Genomic DNA, 19,713 nt, shown 5'->3' with positions numbered 1-19,713 from the left:
CCACCCGACTCCTTCACCGCTGCAGACGCCGTCGCTCCACTTGGCCTCCAGCTCACCTTGGCTTGTCCAGCGCCGTTGCTCCAACCCCGCGCTGACACCGGAGATGTCTCCATGCTGTGTTGTACCGCTCCTGCGGCGGCTCTCCCGGCGCTGCTGCCGCGCCGATTCACCCTGTGCAGGGGCCACGCCACATGGAATTTTCGGAGCGCCAGCCACTCGGGGATTCTTTAAAGCATCTCCAGCCGCCAGTTTCTTCCTTGTTTGGCCCGACGCTGCAGCCGGAGACATTTGTTTACAGTCTGCTGCTCTGACGGAGATGAGGCCTACCTCCGATCTCATGGAGCCATTATGTCCATAAAAAGCTTTTTTTTTTCTTCAGTTTCAGATCTTCCTCCTCTCTCCTCACTCCAGGCATGATTCCACAAGGTTTTGGCACTTAATCTTCGCTTCTTAGCAAGCTTTTGCAAGCTTAATTAGGGGATTTTCAGGAGCTCCTGGTAAACAGGTCTGCTCCCTTTCCCCTGCAAACCACGCCCCCCAAGTTAAGATTTTAAAGAAATTTGCAACATATTACAGGGGTATCTATAGTGCAAAGCAAATAGGGGATCAGACAGATATTGAAACCTTTTTCATAACAGACTGATTTTTCAGTACTCTGAGGTACCGTAACATTTATTGGAGGCGCTAATACTGGTATGTGACCTCACAAATGCACTAAAATTAATATTGCCTAAAAACTTTGAAAAGTGCGATGGTGTACATTTTGAACTTTATAGGAGATACGGACAAATTCTTCTCCCAGTTTTGACAAAGGCTTTATCCGGTCTTTTGATGCCATTATGGCCTTTGACAGGGTGGAGTGGAGGTTCCCTTTAGAAGGTTATGGAGCGATTTGGTATCGATGGAAGGTATTGCTTGGGTTCAGCTTCTATATATGGCCATAAGGCCAGGGTGGGGGTCAGCAGGGAATTGTCAGATTGCTTTATCTAGAAGTACTAGGCAGACTTCTTCCCGCTACTATTTGCTATGATTATAGAACTACTAATTATTATAATAAAACAGTAAGAAATCAAGTGATTTAGTTGTGGTACAGAGGGGGACAGTATTACGTTATATTCGGATGATAGTCTGGTTTTGCTTAAGGATACCAACAGTTTATTGCCTGAAGTGTTTTTGTCCCGCATTCTGGCCTTATTTATGTATCGCTGTTAATTCTACAACGCTGCACATACATTACCATTATTATCATTACTGCCCCCATTAGGCTTACAATCTAAATTGCCTATCAATATGTCTTTGGCGTATGGGAGGAAAGCCACGCAAACACGGGGAGAACATAAAAAGCCCTTGCAGATGTTGTCCTTGGTTGGATTTGAACCCCGCACTGCAAAGCAACAGTGCTAATTACTGAACCACGGTTGAAGGAAATCGGCGCTTCTCTTGTTGGACGAAGAGAGGAATTTAAGGATTTTGAGTGATAATCAGGATTTGCATACTTTGATTTAAGAATCGCTATCAACTTTTGTAATGTTATTAGCTTAAATCAATCTTGTCTTTCCTATTCATAATGTAAAAAAGAGTGCTAAAATTTCAGTTCACTTTACTTTTTCTTGATCAAATAGTTTTGTGACTTCTGGCTTCTTCACTCCATTTTCTCCCAGCTTTTCCATTTCAGGCTTGGCCACCACCACTCGTCAAATTCATGTCGAGTGGCAGCGTTCTATACGCCACAAGTTACTCCAGGAGGGTCTGGAGTAGGATGTGTGATGAGGTGCACACGGAGGTGTATGCCACCTGTCGAGCGCTCCTGATTCATATGCCTCTTCATGAATCGGGAGCGTCTGACTCCAGCACACCTCCTATAAACACAGGCGTTAACAAACCAGTCTGGATGAATCGCACCCAATGTATTGGGGACTAAGCTGGAATATTTGCATTTGTAACTCTGCAACAACAACTCATGCTTATCTCTGGAAAACGCCTGTGAGACCTTTTAAATGGAATGTATCAGCTGAGACATACTACCTGAGTTACTGGATGCATGATTTCAGCCAAATATGTTCATCAAGACAGAGGTTGTTCACCTGTATACAGGAGTTAGATGCTCCTGATTCATGAAAAGGCGTACGCCTCTTCATGAATCAGAAGCGCTGAATGACTGGCATGCACCTCGCCACAGATCCTACTAAGATTTGTGATGTAGCAAATACAGACGCTAATCATGAAGCTCAAAATTGTGCCTACATTTATGACTTTTAAGCCAAAATTCTGTCATGAAAGCTTTGCTTGCTGAGTCGGGTCCAGTTTGCGCAGCCTGTAATTTTGCAGAGATGCAGCCAATACACCATTAAGTTGACCCTCCCTACTACAGCAGTGCCATGTATATGAATGCTAAAAATTACTTAAATTACCATTAAGAAGAACTAAACATTTACCAAAATGTGGAGAGGCAAACATGAAGAAAATGACTGCGTCAAGCCACCAACGAGGTTTACCATTAAAGGCCCCGTCACACTAAGCGACTTACCAGCGATCCCGACACCGATATGAAGGCGTCAGGATCGCTGGTAAATCGCTATGTGATCGCTGGTGAGCTGTCACACAGACAGCTTCACCAGCGATCAGCACAGCGATGCCGAGCGCCCGGCATCGCTGGCCATCCTGTAAAAAATAGAATCAAAATAAAAAATATATTATTCTCACCTTCCGACGTCCCGTTCAGCCATCCTGCCTCTCTCCACGCTCCGGTCCCAGTGATCCTTTGCACGAATGACCGCGAGATGTCACAGTCTCGCGGGATAACAAAGTCTCGCGGTCATTCGTGCAAAGGATCACTGGGACCGGAGCGTGGAGAGAGGCGGGATGGCTGAACGTGACGTCGGAAGGTGAGAATAACTATATTTTTTATTTTTTTTATTATTTTTTACACCTGATCGCTGGTCTCCCGCTGTCACACACAGCGATGTGTGCTGGCCAGCGGGAGACCAGCGACAAAAGAAATGTCCAGAGATTTCTTGCAGCGATCAGCGATACCGGCAGGGGGGCCGGTCGCTGATCGCTGTCACACATAGCGATCTCGCTGGTGAGATCGCTGTTAAGTCACAAAAGTTGTGACTCAGCAGCGATCTCGCTACCGAGATTGCTTAGTGAGACGGGGCCTTAAGTCTTTATTATCCAGAAAAAAGACATGAATCAAGGCACCCCTCCCCTATTATGTCCTCACAAGTGTCCGCTGTAGTCCTGTATCTATGTGATTCAGTAACTATCTTCTTTGTTCTGTACAGTGACACTGCAGGTAAGACCAAAGGATGCTGGGTCATCCAAGATCATTGACCAGATACAGTGTTGCATATATTTTCAGAACAGTTTTTTTCAGAAAATAGCATTACACAAAACCAGGCAATCTTAATATTTAATTTCAAGTTGATTGGTAATTGCTACTATCTGATGTTTCACATTTTAAAAGAAAAGGGATATTTATTGTTTTAGGCTGGTTTCACATTTGCGTTTTTTAGCGCTGGAAAAAAACGCATACGTGCGCATGCGATTTTTCCCCTATATTTAACATGGGTGCGCATACATGCGCGCTTGTAAGCGCATGTATGCGATTTTCATGCGCTGCGTTTTTTTGGGGTGTGCGTTGGTATTTTCCAGACGCTGCATGTTGCATTTTTTGGCCCTGGAAAAAAGCGCATGCGCACGTATGCGCACGTTTTGCGCTAAAAATGGCCATTATAGCCTATGGATGCGCATACGTGCGCACTGGCATGCGCAGGTATGCGATTTTTTAGCGCTGCGTTTTTTGGGTGGTGTCCACTTTTTATCCTAGTTAGAATCTTCTAAAGTCAAAAAAAAAAAGTCTATATAAAGGAGGTGCCTGCCAAAACTCTGCCACTACTACACTGACAGATTGAAGAGCAGACAGTCAACCAAGAACCCATTATATCAGCGAAGAATGTGAGTATATTACATTATATGCCTGTCCTTTTAAATTATGTATGTACTAATGATTTTTATTATTTTTACATGCAGTATGTCTTCAGAATCAGAATATTCCCCATCGCGGCAGGAATTGGCGCAAGCAGACCGTGAGGTGATTATTTTCGTGCATCTGGTAAGTATATCTGCTGCTTCTCCAAATCTCTTACGTTTTTTTCAACTTTCTTTAAGACATCGTCATCATCATCTGCGGACGGCACTAGTGAGGGCGAAGAGCAGGAGCAGCGAAGCCAAGTCCCGGTGGTGATACGGAATGTAAGTATCAAATGATTTGTAATGTTCTTTATTTTTTATCTTCTATTTTTACTCTTTTTTTTGTTTCTTTTTTTGTAACTTTTTATTCAATTTAAATTTGATTATTCTAATGAATGTGTTTTGTCTAGGTTCCACAACGGGATGAAGACGTCTACCTGGATAATGAGCAGCTCATCAGCCTGGTCCAGGAGCGTTCGCCGTTGTGGGACAGCCGTGACCGGCTGTACAAGGACAATGTGGTGACCCGGCGGCTATGGAATGAGGTGGCCGCAGCGTTGAAGGATGGCTGGGACAGCGCCACAGCATCCTCCAAAAAGGCGTTTAGTGAGTATTTCCCTGCTCTTTATTGTGCCGCAGTGACTGTTGTCCTTGACGGCACTGTTGGGTTTCGTGCTAGGCGTATTCTAGCAGGAAACCCAACAGTTTCATCGGGGTCTACAGTGACTGCTTTGAGTATTGTATTGCTCTGTATTGTGCCGCAGTGACTGTTGTCCTTGACGGCACTGTTGGGTTTCGTGCTAGGCGTATTCTAGCAGGAAACCCAACAGTGTCATCGGGGTCTACAGTGACTGCTTTGAGTATTGTATTGCTCTGTATTGTGCCGCAGTGACTGTTGTCCTTGACGGCACTGTTGGGTTTCGTGCTAGGCGTATTCTAGCAGGAAACCCAACAGTTTCATCGGGGTCTACAGTGACTGCTTTGAGTATTGTATTGCTCTGTATTGTGCCGCAGTGACTGTTGTCCTTGACGGCACTGTTGGGTTTCGTGCTAGGCGTATTCTAGCAGGAAACCCAACAGTTTCATCGGGGTCTACAGTGACTGCTTTGAGTATTGTATTGCTCTGTATTGTGCCGCAGTGACTGTTGTCCTTGACGGCACTGTTGGGTTTCGTGCTAGGCGTATTCTAGCAGGAAACCCAACAGTGTCATCGGGGTCTACAGTGACTGCTTTGAGTATTGTATTGCTCTGTATTGTGCCGCAGTGACTGTTGTCCTTGACGGCACTGTTGGGTTTCGTGCTAGGCGTATTCTAGCAGGAAACCCAACAGTTTCATCGGGGTCTACAGTGACTGCTTTGAGTATTGTATTGCTCTGTATTGTGCCGCAGTGACTGTTGTCCTTGACGGCACTGTTGGGTTTCGTGCTAGGCGTATTCTAGCAGGAAACCCAACAGTTTCATCGGGGTCTACAGTGACTGCTTTGAGTATTGTATTGCTCTGTATTGTGCCGCAGTGACTGTTGTCCTTGACGGCACTGTTGGGTTTCGTGCTAGGCGTATTCTAGCAGGAAACCCAACAGTGTCATCGGGGTCTACAGTGACTGCTTTGAGTATTGTATTGCTACATTGTGCCGCAGTGACTGTTGTCCTTGACGGCACTGTTGGGTTTCGTGCTAGGCGTATTCTAGCAGGAAACCCAATAGTTTCATCGGGGTCTACAGTGACTGCTTTGAGTATTGTATTGCTACATTGTGCCGCAGTGACTGTTGTCCTTGACGGCACTGTTGGGTTTCGTGCTAGGCGTATTCTAGCAGGAAACCCAACAGTGTCATCGGGGTCTACAGTGACTGCTTTGAGTATTGTGTTGCTACATTGTGCCGCAGTGACTGTTGTCCTTGACGGCACTGTTTTTTTTTATCAACAGTGGACAAAGTCCGAACACGTTGGCGTTCGATCAAGGACCGCTTCAACAGTGATGTTCGTGCTGAGGACCAGGTTCGCAGTGGATCTGCGTCAAGGACCAGAACTAGATACCGTCACTATCACGCGTTGCAGTTCCTAAGACCGGTCCTTGCCACAAGATCGTAAGTATTATACATTTTGGGTTTTTATTTTTATTAATCTGTGTTTTTCTAATCCACAGCTGATGCTTCTTGTAAAGGCATGGTAGTAATGATTTTCCTTTCTTCCACAGCACCTGGAGCAGCACCCTGCAACCTGGCCCTGGAGCGGTCCTTCCTCGGACGTCCTCTGACCCGTCCCAGCCATCCGACAGCCAGGAAGCACCTTGCAGGTCAACCACACACACAGCTGGTGACCAGGAAGCTGGGCCATCAGGTGTTCCCCTGTCCCAGGTCTCTGCCACTGGTTATGCGGGCACTACCCGCCAGCGGCAGAGGGCCTTGGACAGGAATGTCTTGCCCGAGTTTATGCATTTGAGCGAGATATTTAATTCCAGCCTCAAGTCACTGTCCGACAGAGTTGAAAGCGGTTTTGCACTCATGGAACGTGGTTTTAACCACTTTGAACACCGCTTCAATTCTGTAGAACAGCGCCTTGACCGTCTGGAGGCCGACCTCAACAGACCAGCACACCATTTTTTTAGTAAGATTGAAAAGGGCATGGCGGAACACCTTAGTCCTGATCAACAGCTGAATGTGCTGCAGGCCTGCAACAAAGCTTTCTTGCAGGCTATGCAGCATAATCGGTACGGTCAGCAGTCAGTGGTGTCCTTTCCACCTGTGCCACCATTGACTCGCTTCACCTCACTACCGACTTGTGCTGCATACCACTGCACGGACACCTCTATTCAAAGCCAGGACACCCACCGTTACACCACCACAAGTCTGAGTGCAGCTGGTCACTTCACCGACACCACCATGGCAAGCGCTGCTCCTGTCTGGAGCACCACCGCCAATCCCATGCATGCGTGGAGCTCAGCCACCACTAGGCAAACATGGAACAGCCCTGCCGCTACAACAACATGTAGTAGCCCTGCCACCACCACTCTGCAAACCTGGGCCATCACTGCCGCCACCAGTCCTCCTGCAAGGACGAGCACTGACAACGAAGAGCAGCAGCAGCCACCTCAGCAGCAGCAGCCACCTCAGCAGCAGCAGCCACCTCAGCAGCAGCAGCCACCTCAGCAGCAGCAGCCGCCACCTCAGCAGCAGCAGCCGCCACCTCAGCAGCAGCAGCCGCCACCTCAGCAGCAGCAGCCGCCACCTCAGCAGCAGCAGCCGCCACCTCAGCAGCAGCAGCCGCCACCTCAGCAGCAGCAGCCGCCACCTCAGCAGCAGCAGCCGCCACCTCAGCAGCAGCAGCCGCCACCTCAGCAGCAGCAGCCGCCACCTCAGCAGCAGCAGCCGCCACCTCAGCAGCAGCAGCCGCCACCTCAGCAGCAGCAGCCGCCACCTCAGCAGCAGCAGCCGCCACCTCAGCAGCAGCAGCCGCCACCTCAGCAGCAGCAGCCGCCACCTCTGCAGCAGCTGCCATACCAGCAGACGGGGGACCTACATTCCATATTTGCCCCTACTTCAAGGCGAAATCAATCAAGGCGGGCATTGGGCCAAAGTCGGTCCAGGCACACAAGCCTACGGCGACATGCCATTACAACTAATGTACCTGAACAGATTTCCTCTCCTCCAAGTGTTCCTAGTTTGATTCCCTTAACTGGACTACCTTCCCCCACAAGTTTTGTTGCCCCTTCCCCTCAAACACCGTCTTCAACTGCAAGTGTTGCATATTCCCTGCACACCCCCAAATTGAAACCATCTGCCCCCAAACGCCGTAAAAAATAATTTTTAGTTTTTTTTTGTGATAAAAAATAAATTTACATTTGTGGTTCACCATTAATAAGTTTCATTAATGTTGTTTGCGCCGCTCACACACACTGATGGGTAAATACATGTTAAAAACCAACCCAAGGGCTAGTATAGTCATATGTGAAATAACATGGACTAGTATAGTCATTCCAAGGCCTAGTGTAATAACTCTAGTTTTACCAAATAGAATCTGGTTTCATGAAAAACAAACTGTTGAAACTTGTCTAAAAAATAAGTTTCTTTCTAGTTTCACCAGTTTGTTTTTTGTGAAACAAGATGCTAGTTGTTAAAAATCGAGTTATTACAGTAGGCCTTGGTATGACTATACTAGGCCGTGGTATTTCACATATTACTATACTACTAGCCCCAAGGCCTACTATACTCATATTTGAAATACCACGGCCTAGTATAGTCATTCCAAGGCCTAGTGTAATAACTCTAGTTTTACCAACTAGAATCTATTTTCAAACTGTTGAAACTTGTCAAGTTTCACCCGTTTGTTTTTTGTGAAACAAGATACTAGTTGGCCAAAATCGAGTAGGCCTTGTTATGACTATACTAGGCCGTGGTATTTCACATATTACTATACTACTAGCCCCAAGGCCTACTATACTCATACCACGGCCTAGTATAGTCATTCCAAGGCCTAGTGTAATAACTTGTAATGGAGCAGATTACATGAGCAGATTACATTCATCCACTCAATGCTGACTTGTATTCCCCATGGACTTTCATTGGGGTTGGGTTTTGAGGGTTGTGTTTTGAGAAAATCACATACTTTGTTTTAAACTAGTTGCACAATTTTCTCTTGAAAAAAAATGGTTTCCTGATTCATGGCCTGCAGCTTTGTTCATTCCAATATATTTCACGCAGACTAGCAATGCTGCATTTTAACTCGTATGTGTATTTACCTGCCCAGGTGTGTGAACATAACAAAATTCAGTTATACATGGGAAGTTTTTTAATTAATTGGAGTTTAAAAAATATAGTGCACTCAGTAATGGTATCAAATAAGGATTTTTATTACCATAAACAACAACATTACACCATTTCATCTTGCCAGTGCACCCGTCCTACATCAGAAATAAAGTAGGCCGCAAATTTGTCCCTCATTTGGCCAACTTCAACGGATGACCTGAGAGTGTGCTGAGTGAATTCAGGCAATGGGTTAGGAGCATCATCGTCCAGTTCAAAGGTCGGGTGCTCTTTAGCCATCACAAAGTTATGTAGAACCACACAGGCCTTCACCACCTCATCGACTGTTTCAAGTTTAAGATTAATGGCCGTGCCCAGAATTCGCCATCTGGAAACAAGAATCCCAAAAGCACACTCGACAGTTCTTCTGGCCCTGGTCAGCCTGTAATTAAAAATTTTTTTGGTGTGGTCCAAGTCCCGGCTGGAGTAGGGTTTCAGTAAGTTTCCGCACATTTGAAACGCCTCATCGCCAACCATTACAAAGGGCAGTGGCGGAGCTTCGGTGTGAGGAAGAGGCCGTGGCATAGGGAAATTAAATTGGTTGCCATACAACCTCCGGCCCATGTCTGAGTTTTTAAAAGCCTGCGAGTCATTACCACGGCCAAATGCTCCAATGTCCACTGCTACAAACATACATCCGGCATCCGCAATTGCAATGAGTACTATTGAAAAGTACTTTTTGTAATTATAGTACTCAGATCCCGTTCTTTGGGGTTTGATGATCCGTATGTGTTTCCCATCAACAGCTCCCAAACAGTTTGGAAAATTGCATACTGTCCAGAATTTGTCAGCAATTTCCATCCACTTTTCAGCGGTGGGCAGGGGCATAAATTCTGGGCAAAGAACATTCCAGAGAGCCCGGCAGGTGTCAGCAACAATTCCAGACAAGGTAGAGATTCCAATACGGTACTGGAAGTGTAGTGAGGATAGGGTTTCTCCAGTCGCCAGGAATCTGTGAACAGACAAAGAAGTAAAATTAATATTTATGTATATTATTTTTAAAAACTATAAAAAAAAAATATTAGTACATTCACGAAAACTAATTACCCAAGGTTTTGAATACTAAATTTACAAAAAAAAAAAAAATCAGACCACACCCCTTTGTTTTTAAAACATACCGTAATGTCACCAGTAGCCGTTCCTCAGGAGGAATCGCACGACGGAGCTGTGTGTCCTGTCTCCGGATGGATTGTTGGACACGAGCAAGCAAATCCATGAAACTTTCGTGGGACATCCGGATATAATCAGTAAATTTCTCCGGGTTTGCACGTAGCTCGCTGTAGAGGGTGTGGTATGCCCCACGGCTCTCCCGGAGTTCAACAATCGGATGTATCCACATACGCCGCCGTCTTCGCTGCCTCTCTCTCTTCCTTTGTTCATGGCAAGCAACTGCATACGCCTGAGCCATCGCGATGTCCAAATCCAAGTTGAAGTGAAAACTCTTCCAGCGCAGATCCATGGTCACGAGAAGAATCAAGCAAATGTGAAGAATACTGTAGACAGGGTCTATATATATTAACATACCACACCCACAATGAAGTCCCATTGGTCTTGTGTGTTGTTGAATGGTTGTTTTTTCTTTTTTGTGGGGTTTTTCCAAAATCTGTAAAAAAAAAAACGCAAACGCACAAAAAACGCATACAAACGCGCAAAAACGCTGCGTTTTTTTCCTGCATGCGCATTAAAATGCTGGAAAAAAACGCAGCGTTTGTATGCATTTGTATGCGTTTTTTTAATGCGTTTTTTTGCGGGAAAAACGCGCTGCAAAAAAAAGCAAGTGTGAAACTAGCCTAAATCAGGTTTTTATATTACATGTATTTCGTTAAAACTTACTGTATTTTTTTTCATATCACAATCTTTATTAAATAAGAATAAAAAATTGGTTTAACTTGCCATTTTCACACTCTCCACTGGGGCTATTTTAGACTCTTCCTTATCAGAGGCAGTATTACACTGACTATGGACACCTTTAAAATATTTAGTCTTTGCTCCTAAGAATGAAGAAAAACCATACTCCAGCGTAGAAAAATATAAAACTTCATCTTTAATGGAAAAAATTAATAAAAAGTGGCACAATGCGGACAACATATAGATCCCAGAGAGCTACCAACCGACGCGTTTCGACACTCCGGTCTTAATCATGATTAAGACCGGAGTGTCGAAACGCATTGGTTGGTAGCTCTCTGGGATCTGTATGTTGTCCGCATTGTGCCTGTTTTTATGATTTTTTTTTTTTTTTTTTCCATTAAAGACGAAGCTTTATATTATTCTATGCTGGAGTATCTTTTTTTTCTTCATTCTTTGGAACTTGCATGCCCAGGCGGCTCTGTGCGTGGAACTCATTCTTGGAAAGAGACTGCAAATGGTGAGCTGACTTCTCCCATTTCCCATTCCTTTTTTATATAGTGTTTGCTCCTACCAATGAAATTTATACCACTTGTTTTTTTCTTTTCTAAGGTCTCTGTAGACAAGGTGCTGAAAACTTTAAAAGAAAATGCCAATAAAGCGACAAGTATACTACTGTCTGCCATACCTCAGATAGCCGCCATGGACTGGACAGACACAATTCAGAACATGAAGGTACTTGTTTGTCACTTAACTTTACTTTTACTGTAGTGTGGTTTGCTACAAACATTTTACCTTTTAGTAATCATAGCCAGGCAGCTGTTTTTAAACCTCATTCACATTTGTACTACAACAATAAGTAGTAATTTTGCCTTAGATTTGAAGGGGTATGTCATTAATTTGAGATTTGTGGGGGTCCGTCACCCAGCACCCTCACTAATCGCCTGTTATCTGCTCCAGCAGATGTCGTATATCGTCAGCATACGGAAGAGAACACCACAGTTCTATACAGTGACTTGTGAAAGTATTCACCCTCCTTGGCTTTTTAGCTTTTTTGCTACATTACAACCTGTAATCTCAAATGTAATACTATAAGGATTCTCAAGTCAAATCATATATATGTGTATATATATATATATATCCCTTAAAAATGGTACTTTTATTGTTTAAAAACCACAAATGTGGTATACACCAGAAAAGAAGTGACTAGAAATGAAGAAATGAAATTAAGTGTTCAAACAAAGCCCATACTAAGGTGACACCTTGGAATCCCTCATATGAGACTGAGCCGTATCCTGCCTGGGAACGTTATGGCGCCCCCGCTCAACGATGGCTGTCCCTAGGGGCCCTAGTAAACCCTACCGCCACTAGTGGTCCCTTCTACCCGTTACAAATAAGGGAACCCCTACTTCTAGACAGAGACCAAACTGCTCTATAGAGGACCCTGTGCCCCAGAGAAAAAGTTTAAAAATAAATAGAACACATATGGCATTCGGTGGTCAAATTTGAGCAAAGACACAGTTGTAAATAGTGCCTCAATCCTATGTACAAGATATATTAGTATATGAAAAGGGCACTGACTCTAATAAGTCGTAACCCACAAGACAGCCAAAGGCTATATCCCATTGCGGTAAATATACAAAAAACGCAGAACTGCCACAGCGATATTTATCTGCAATTTCTGCCACCTGCCAATAAACAGTTAAAGCCTCAGCTAGATAAAACACATATGGCATTCGGTGGTCAAATTTGAACAGCAGATATCATCATGGGAAGCAGCAATTGTGAATAGTGCCTCAATCTCATGTAAAAGAAATATTGATATATGAAAAAGGCACTGACTCTAATAAGTCATAACCCACAAAACGGCCAGAGGCTGTATCCCATTACTATATAAATATACAAGAAACGCAGAACTGCCACAGCGATACTCATCTGCATTTTCTGCCACCTGCCAGCAACCAGTTAACGCCTCAACGCGTTTCGCCTTATTAGGCTCATCAGGAGGCCCGATGCTGCGATATCTAGTGTCCCATAAAGGTGCAAATAGCTTTATGGCCACCAAGGTAAACGCTATGTCCAGTGGCGGATTATAATTAGGTCAATTTGGGCAGTTGCCCCGGGCCCTGTGGGGTTAAGGGGCCCACAGCCCAGGCCAGTAAATTGCCCCATTATAATCCGCCACCGCGCAGGGCCGGATTATAGGCACGGCAGGCGGGGCTTCAGCCCCGGGGCCCCCACCACAAGAGCTTCTAAGGGGGCCCCCACCACATTCCTGCTGGCTGCTGCAATGGCACTCCATCTTCTCCCCACCTAAAAGTGAGTGACCGTGGGGGCGGCATTATGTGCTCTGCTACCAGCAGCATCTACAAGTAGCGTGAACGCTGATGCTGCTGGTAGCGTGCAAAGGCTTGTGATGAGATCACAGGAGGTAAGGTGTCAGGGCCCCCGATCATGTGACCCCTGTCTCCTCCCCTCCTGTGACCTCATCACAGGTCCTGTGCGCACAGCACAGAGCACTGAGAGCAGCCATGTATGTGGAGTGCGGCTCTGCGGGTGGAGGTCGGTGCTGGAGGCCCCATTATTCTCTATGTGGAGTGCGGCTCTGCGGGTGGAGGTCGGTGCTGGAGGCCCCATTATTCTCTATGTGGAGTGCGGGTGGAGGTCGGTGCTGGAGGCTCCATTATTCTCTATGTGGAGTGCGGCTCTGCGGGTGGAGGTCGGTGCTGGAGGCTCCATTATTCTCTATGTGGAGTGCGGCTCTGCGGGTGGAGGTCGGTGCTGGAGGCTCCATTATTCTCTATGTGGAGTGCGGCTCTGCGGGTGGAGGTCGGTGCTGGAGGCTCCATTATTCTCTATGTGGAGTGCGGCTCTGCGGGTGGAGGTCGGTGCTGGAGGCCCCATTATTCTCTATGTGGAGTGCGGCTCTGCGGGTGGAAGTCGGTGCTGGAGGCCCCATTATTCTCTATGTAGAGTGTGGCTCTGCGGGTGGAGGTCGGTGCTGGAGGCCCCATTATTCTCTATGTAGAGTGTGGCTCTGCGATTCGTGACCCCCGTCACGTGACGAGGGGGGCCCACAGAGTCTGAACTGCCCCGGGCCCTGGCTACCCTTAATCCACCCCTGGCTATGTCTGTCCCAAACCCACACCACTTATCAAGAATACCATCCCCACAGTGAAATATGGTGGTGGCAGCATCATGCTGTGGGGATGTATTTCGGCAGCAGGGATGGGGAAAATGGTTTTTGTGAACTATAGGGATTTTCCTGCGCAAAACCTGTTTGTCAGTGATTTGAGACTGTGACGGATGTTCACCTTCCAAAAATACAATGGCCCAAAGTGACTTGCAGCTGTAATGGCCACAGAAGGAGGCACTACAAAGTACTGACTTTTATAGGGTGAATAGTTATGCACACTGAAGTTTTCATTTATTTTGTCCGATTTGTTTGTTTCACAAAAAAAGAGAAAACGAAATGTTCAGTTGTAGCCATGTTTTTTTACCTGAACTGATGCAAACCCTTAAACAAAAAAAAAAAAAAAAGGTTGTGAGGTAGCAAAACACAAATGAATACTTTTGCAAGCCACTGTATTTGTGTAGATTATGGGTTAAATGTGGTAAAAGTTCTGAAACGATTTTACTTGATTTCTTGGCATGATTTTTTACATGACAAAACATCCAAGACTGTGTAGGCTGATTACATTCACTGCATGTAGGAATGAAATTGCTAATCCTTGAAGATTGCAGCAGCACCTGACCTAAAGGTGTTTATGGATTTTAATTTCAAAGACCTGCATGCACATATATTTGGCTCTGACGTGTATCTAAAAATGTTAAATAATTTAACTCATTCGGTAAATAACAAAGAAAAAAATATCACACCACCAGAATTGCTGGTTTGAGTATGACACCTCCCACAACAAAGCAATAAAAAGTAATCAAAACTTTGTACCCCAAAAAATGCATAAAAAGTCAGCTCACCAAACACCAAAAACAAGCCCTTCCTTGGCTTCGACAGAAAAATAAAAAGATTATAGGTTTCAGAAAATGTTGACATAAACCAAATTTATTTTTTTTTACTAATTTCTGTTTTGTTTTCTCTTTCCCCCATGACGGCACCACGGAGAGGGATCCGCCCTCAGGGACAGGAAACCTACAGATGAAAAAGGCGGTACCTCGCTCCCACATCAGTTGGTTTCCTGTCCTGTGCCCTGATGGGGAACCTACAGCACCTACCTGCAGTCGACGCGGGATGCCGGGGACCGAGCCAGTCCGGTATTAGGCAGCGGGGCTCCCTGCCTCAGCTGGATCGAGGCCCCCTGCGGGCTCCCCCCGAAGCACCACCACCGGGGTCGGCGGGCCTTGAGGGTGAGTGGGGAGAGGCAGTGAAGAGTGGAGCAAGTCTGCCAATCCCAGGAAAAGGAGGGAAAAAAAAGGGGCTGCCTCCTACGAGTAGTGGCGGCGGTCACTACAGGAGGGCCCCCCGCCGAGTGCCGGGCCTGGAACAGCCTGTGGAGGATGGCGGCGGCCATCGGGAGCCGCAATACACAGGGCCTCGGCTGCACCTCGGAGCGACCCAGAGGGAGGTGGCGGCAGCCACCGGGAGGCACAAGGTGCGGGACCACAGAGCGGTGGAGGGTGACGGCAGCCACCGTAAGCCGCGGGAGATGAGTCCTTTACAGGCAGGTACAGATCGCTGGCACCGGGCGGGGGACGCGCGCAAGTACAGCGCCATTAAAGATGGGGCCGCAGTGCACTACTGGGTAATCCACAGTGCGCATGCGCGGGCGGCCACTTCCGGGGGCGCCGGGAAGAGGCGGCGCCAAATTCGAAAAAGGAACAAAGAAGGATGGGAGGATAGAAGAAATAAAAAGGGCTTTATGTTTAACAAACCCCCCGACAACAAAAAGCCACAATGAAGGTACTCCCCGGTTCGGGGGAAGATTATCCTACTTTCTCCAGGCCTGGGAAAAAATATCCACTAGTTCATGGATACTAAACATAATAAAGGAAGGTCTGAGGCTAAAATTCATTACCCTCCCGAACAACTCTTTTGTGATAACGCCCCAAAGGACATCACACGAGCAGCTGGCTCTACAACAAGAAATAGCGAATCTAAGAGAGAAAAACGTGTTACAAGAAGTCCCCTACCAAGACAGGGGCAAAGGCTTCTACTCCCCTCTCTTCCTTCGCAAGAAGCCAGACAGATCGTACAGGGCGATCATAAATCTAAAAAGGCTGAACAAATTCCTAGAAATTCAGCACTTCAGAATGGAGACAATAAAATCTTGTATAAAAATGCTTCCCCCAGCTTGCTTCATGGCCGTATTAGACTTAAGAGACGTATACTACCATGTGCCTATTCACAGAGACCACAGGAAATACCTCAGGGTGGCGGTGACAATCCAGGGGGAGATGAAGCATTATCAGTTCAGAGCCCTCCCCTTCAGGCTAGCCATTGCTCCAAGGGTATTTACAAAGGTAATGTCAGAGGTAATGGCCCACATAAGAGAGCAAAACATTCTGATAGTCCCATACCTGGACGATCTCTTAATAGGGGTCACCTTTCAGCACTGCAAACAACAATTGGACATGGTTTTGAGGTTTCTGCTGAGTCTAGGGTGGATGCTGAACTTGCCCAAGTCCAGACTCGTACCAAGTCAGGTGCAAGAGTACTTGGGGATAACACTGGACTCAATCGTACAGAAATGTTATCTTCCGCAGGCGAAGGTTCAAAAAATGACACAAATGGCGTCACAAATGATAGCTTCCCCGAACACTACACTGAGAAAAGCAATGTCACTATTAGGATCAATGACAGCCTGCATGCCATCCCCTGAGGAAGAAGTGCTGTACACTTCGAAACGCGTTGGGAAATAAATGGTTAATCTTTCATCATAACCTGGATTCGTCATTTTGTCAAGCAGCGCACTAAAGTCCATGAATTTGTTCCATAAGAAACTGAGGTTTTGGCGGTCACGGAGTTGACCTTTGGACGTGCAGCAGGCTGACCACGGATTTTACATGTCTTAAACTCTCCTGGAAAGGGTGAGTATATTTCTACTACTTCTTTCAATATTTTACCCGGATAAGACCCTATTGCGCTTTTTTCCTATAGTTTATCTACATAGCAGTTCAGTGGGCACAGAGCCATACTCGAGACTTACAGTGGGAAATATTAGACGCAGACGTTTCCCTACACGGGAATTTAGACATGCAGTTAAACAACTCACCAGAGACAACACATTCCTAATTCCAGCCAACCTAGCCAAGGGGGTTCCTTGGGCATTGCCTGCGACAAAGATCCTAACTACGGACGCAAGCCCCTGGGGGTGGGATGCACATCTAGGCAACCAGGTGGCACAAGGGCCCTGGGACCAGGGAAGAGAGTCTGCTTCCTCAAATATGAAGGAGCTGCTGGCAGTAAAACTAGCTCTCATTCATTTTCTAGATTCACTTCGTTCCCATCACACAAGGGTCTTCTCAGACAACCAGGTAGTGGTAGCATATCTAAACCACCAGGGGGGCACCAGATCTCGACCACTGAACCACTGATGAAGTTAACAAAGTCCATCTTCCACCTGGCAAAACACAATCTAGAATCCCTGACAGCCCTTCACACATAAGGTGCAGAAAATCGAACGGCGGACTTTTTAAGCAGGACACGTCTAAAACAGGGGGAGTGGGAACTAAGCCAGTTAGTCTTCAACCAGATCGTGAAACTCTGGGGCCGGCCAGAAATAGACTTATTTGCGAACAGTTAGAACCGGAAGTTGGAAACCTTCTGCTCAATCGATCCCCAGGGGGGCCCAGTAGCTCTAGACGCTTTTACGATACCCTGGGATTATCTGGCCTACGCCTTCCCCCCAATATCTTTCATCCCCTTAGTACTGAGGAAAATACGGGGGGACAAGGCGATGGTAGTGGTAATAGCGCCTTTCTTGCCACGGAGAATATGGTTCTCCTGGCTGAGAAGAATGTCCGTAACGGATCCCTGGGTTCTACCAGAAACTCCAGACCTGCTATCCCAGGGACCAGTGTATCACCCCCACATAAAAACCTACACATGACAGCTTGGCTCTTGAGAGGGAGCTCCTAAGTAACAAGGGCTTCTCGTCAAACTTGGTAACCACGCTACTACAAAGCAGAAAGCCAGTAACCACTAAAGCATATGGCAAAGTGTGGAAAAAATTCATGTCAGTGTCGGGCTCCGACCCAACGGGCGAAATCCCTGTAGACAAGATTCTGGAATTCCTACAGAGGAGGTTGGAAAAGGGGTTAGCTACCAGCACCTTAAAAGTACAGGTGGTGCCCTTGGGAGCTTTGTATAACCATGACCTAGCCAAAAATAGATGGGTTATGAGATTCATTAGAGCCTCAAGTAGATCTAAACCTAGTGCTAAACGCACTAACCAAATCTCCCTTCGAACCCCTAGCGGAGGCTCCCTTAAAAATATTGTCCCTTAAGACCTCCCTCCTCGTAGCCTTAACTTCTGCCCGCCGCATTAGTGATATACAAGCTTTGTGTGCCCACTCACCCTTCACGCAAGTTCTGGATGAATAGGGTAATTCTTAGAACCAACCCAGCATATCTCCCCAAGGTGTCTTCACCGTTTCATAGGACCCAGGAAATCTCCCTACCCTCCTTCTATCCCAATCCCAAAAACAAAACAGAAGCGGTATTGCACACTTTAGATGTAAAAAGATGCCTGGTCCAATATTTGACAACCACAAGGGAGTTTAGGAAGGATAGGGCTCTGTTTGTCTGTTTTCAGGGTCCTCGGACGGGTCAAAAAGCATCGAAGGCCACAGTGGCGAGGTGGATAAGAGAGGCCATCACCCTATCCTACTCCTCTTGCGGGGCCGCCATCCTGGAGGACGTAAGGGCCCACTCAACCAGGGCAGTGGCATCATCCTGGGCGGAGAAAACCGGCGCTTCAATAGACAAGATATGTAGAGCGGCCACTTACATTTTTCAAATATTACCGTCTAGACTTAACCTCCTCTTCAGATCTCACCTTTGGGAAAAGGGTTCTGGAGGCGGTGGTCCCTCCCTAGATGTACAATCTTTGTAATTCTCTCCGTGGTGCCGTCATGGGGGAAATAGAAAATCGTAGTTATTTACCGATAACAGTATTTCTCTGATCCCATGACGGCACCTGTACATCCCCTCCCTTTCACACACAGGTGTGCACATTAGAGTGAGTTAGTTAGCTTTAGTACTTAGCCACACGGTGCCTCTACTAAGCTTAATTTGATTAATTTTGGATTTTTATAACCATTAGAGTTGCAGCTGAAAGTTCTGTGTATTGCTCTGTAAACCAACTGATGTGGGAGAGAGGTACCGCCTTTTTCATCTGTAGGTTTCCTGTCCCTGAGGGCGGATCCCTCTCTCTCTGTGGTGCCGTCATGGGATCAGAGAAATACCGTTATCGGTAAGTAACTACGATTTTTTACCACTAAAATAAGAAAATATACAAACCGTTAAGGTAGCACTTGCACTGTTTTGACCTGAAGAATCATTTTGAAAGTCATATTTCCTACACAATGAATGCCGTTAAAACAAAACCCAACAAACAATTGTGGAGTTATATTTTTAGCTACTTCACACATGCAATCCATGTTTCATATAACACCCAACCTGATTTGAGCAAACAACTTTATAGACATATTGGAGCCATTAGCTTGGGTCAGTGTTTCAGCAATGCGTGAGGTCAATTTTACAGAATAGTAATTTTTTTCCCCTGCCTACATCCATGTGAACTCAAAGAAGAGGAAGCTGAGCCTGCTCTATATACGGTGGGTACTCGCTGTGTTATACCGCTGGGACCCATCTCTAACTACAAGTCTGAGCTAGCTCAGGTCGCTGCTGTTTATCTACTTAGCCGTAGTCAGTCGTAATTATGGTACCGAAGTAGTAGGATGTGTCTTATTTCTATGCAGCCTTGCGGCGGGTAAGGTAGGAATTTGAGTATTTTATAAAAAGGGGTTGTTCTCTTGCATAAATCTTTTTGTTGTAGAAAAACAAACCACACTTTATGAACTCTCCCCGAGGCAGCATGCTTTGGTGATTGTGTATAAGATGCAACTGTGTCGTCAT

The 19,713-nt window shown here is 46.2% G+C and overlaps 2 protein-coding genes across 2 annotated transcripts in view; both read left to right on the top strand.

The window, feature by feature from the left end:
- MTAP (methylthioadenosine phosphorylase) overlaps window positions 1-19,713 on the top strand; it is a 100,920-nt gene that overhangs the window by 78,423 nt on the left and 2,784 nt on the right. The window contains exon 7 of the mRNA XM_073543705.1: window positions 11,229-11,351. Coding sequence (XP_073399806.1) covers window positions 11,229-11,351 — 123 coding nt within the window. The remainder of the gene's footprint in view (window positions 1-11,228; window positions 11,352-19,713) is intronic.
- Window positions 5,877-11,196, top strand: LOC141048327 (uncharacterized). The gene is made up of 3 exons (XM_073543812.1): window positions 5,877-6,056; window positions 6,167-7,249; window positions 11,178-11,196. The coding sequence occupies exons 2-3, from the start codon at window positions 6,402-6,404 to the stop codon at window positions 11,194-11,196; spliced, it is 867 nt and encodes a 288-aa protein (XP_073399913.1). The 5' UTR covers window positions 5,877-6,056; window positions 6,167-6,401.

The sequence above is a fragment of the Dendrobates tinctorius genome, unplaced genomic scaffold, assembly GCF_039654945.1.
Source record: "Dendrobates tinctorius isolate UK_male_01 unplaced genomic scaffold, ASM3965494v1 ptg000134l, whole genome shotgun sequence".
In the NCBI taxonomy this organism is placed as follows: Eukaryota; Metazoa; Chordata; class Amphibia; order Anura; family Dendrobatidae; genus Dendrobates; species Dendrobates tinctorius.
Note: the sequence above shows the minus strand (reverse complement) of the source record. Positions and strands in the feature narration are given on the sequence as shown.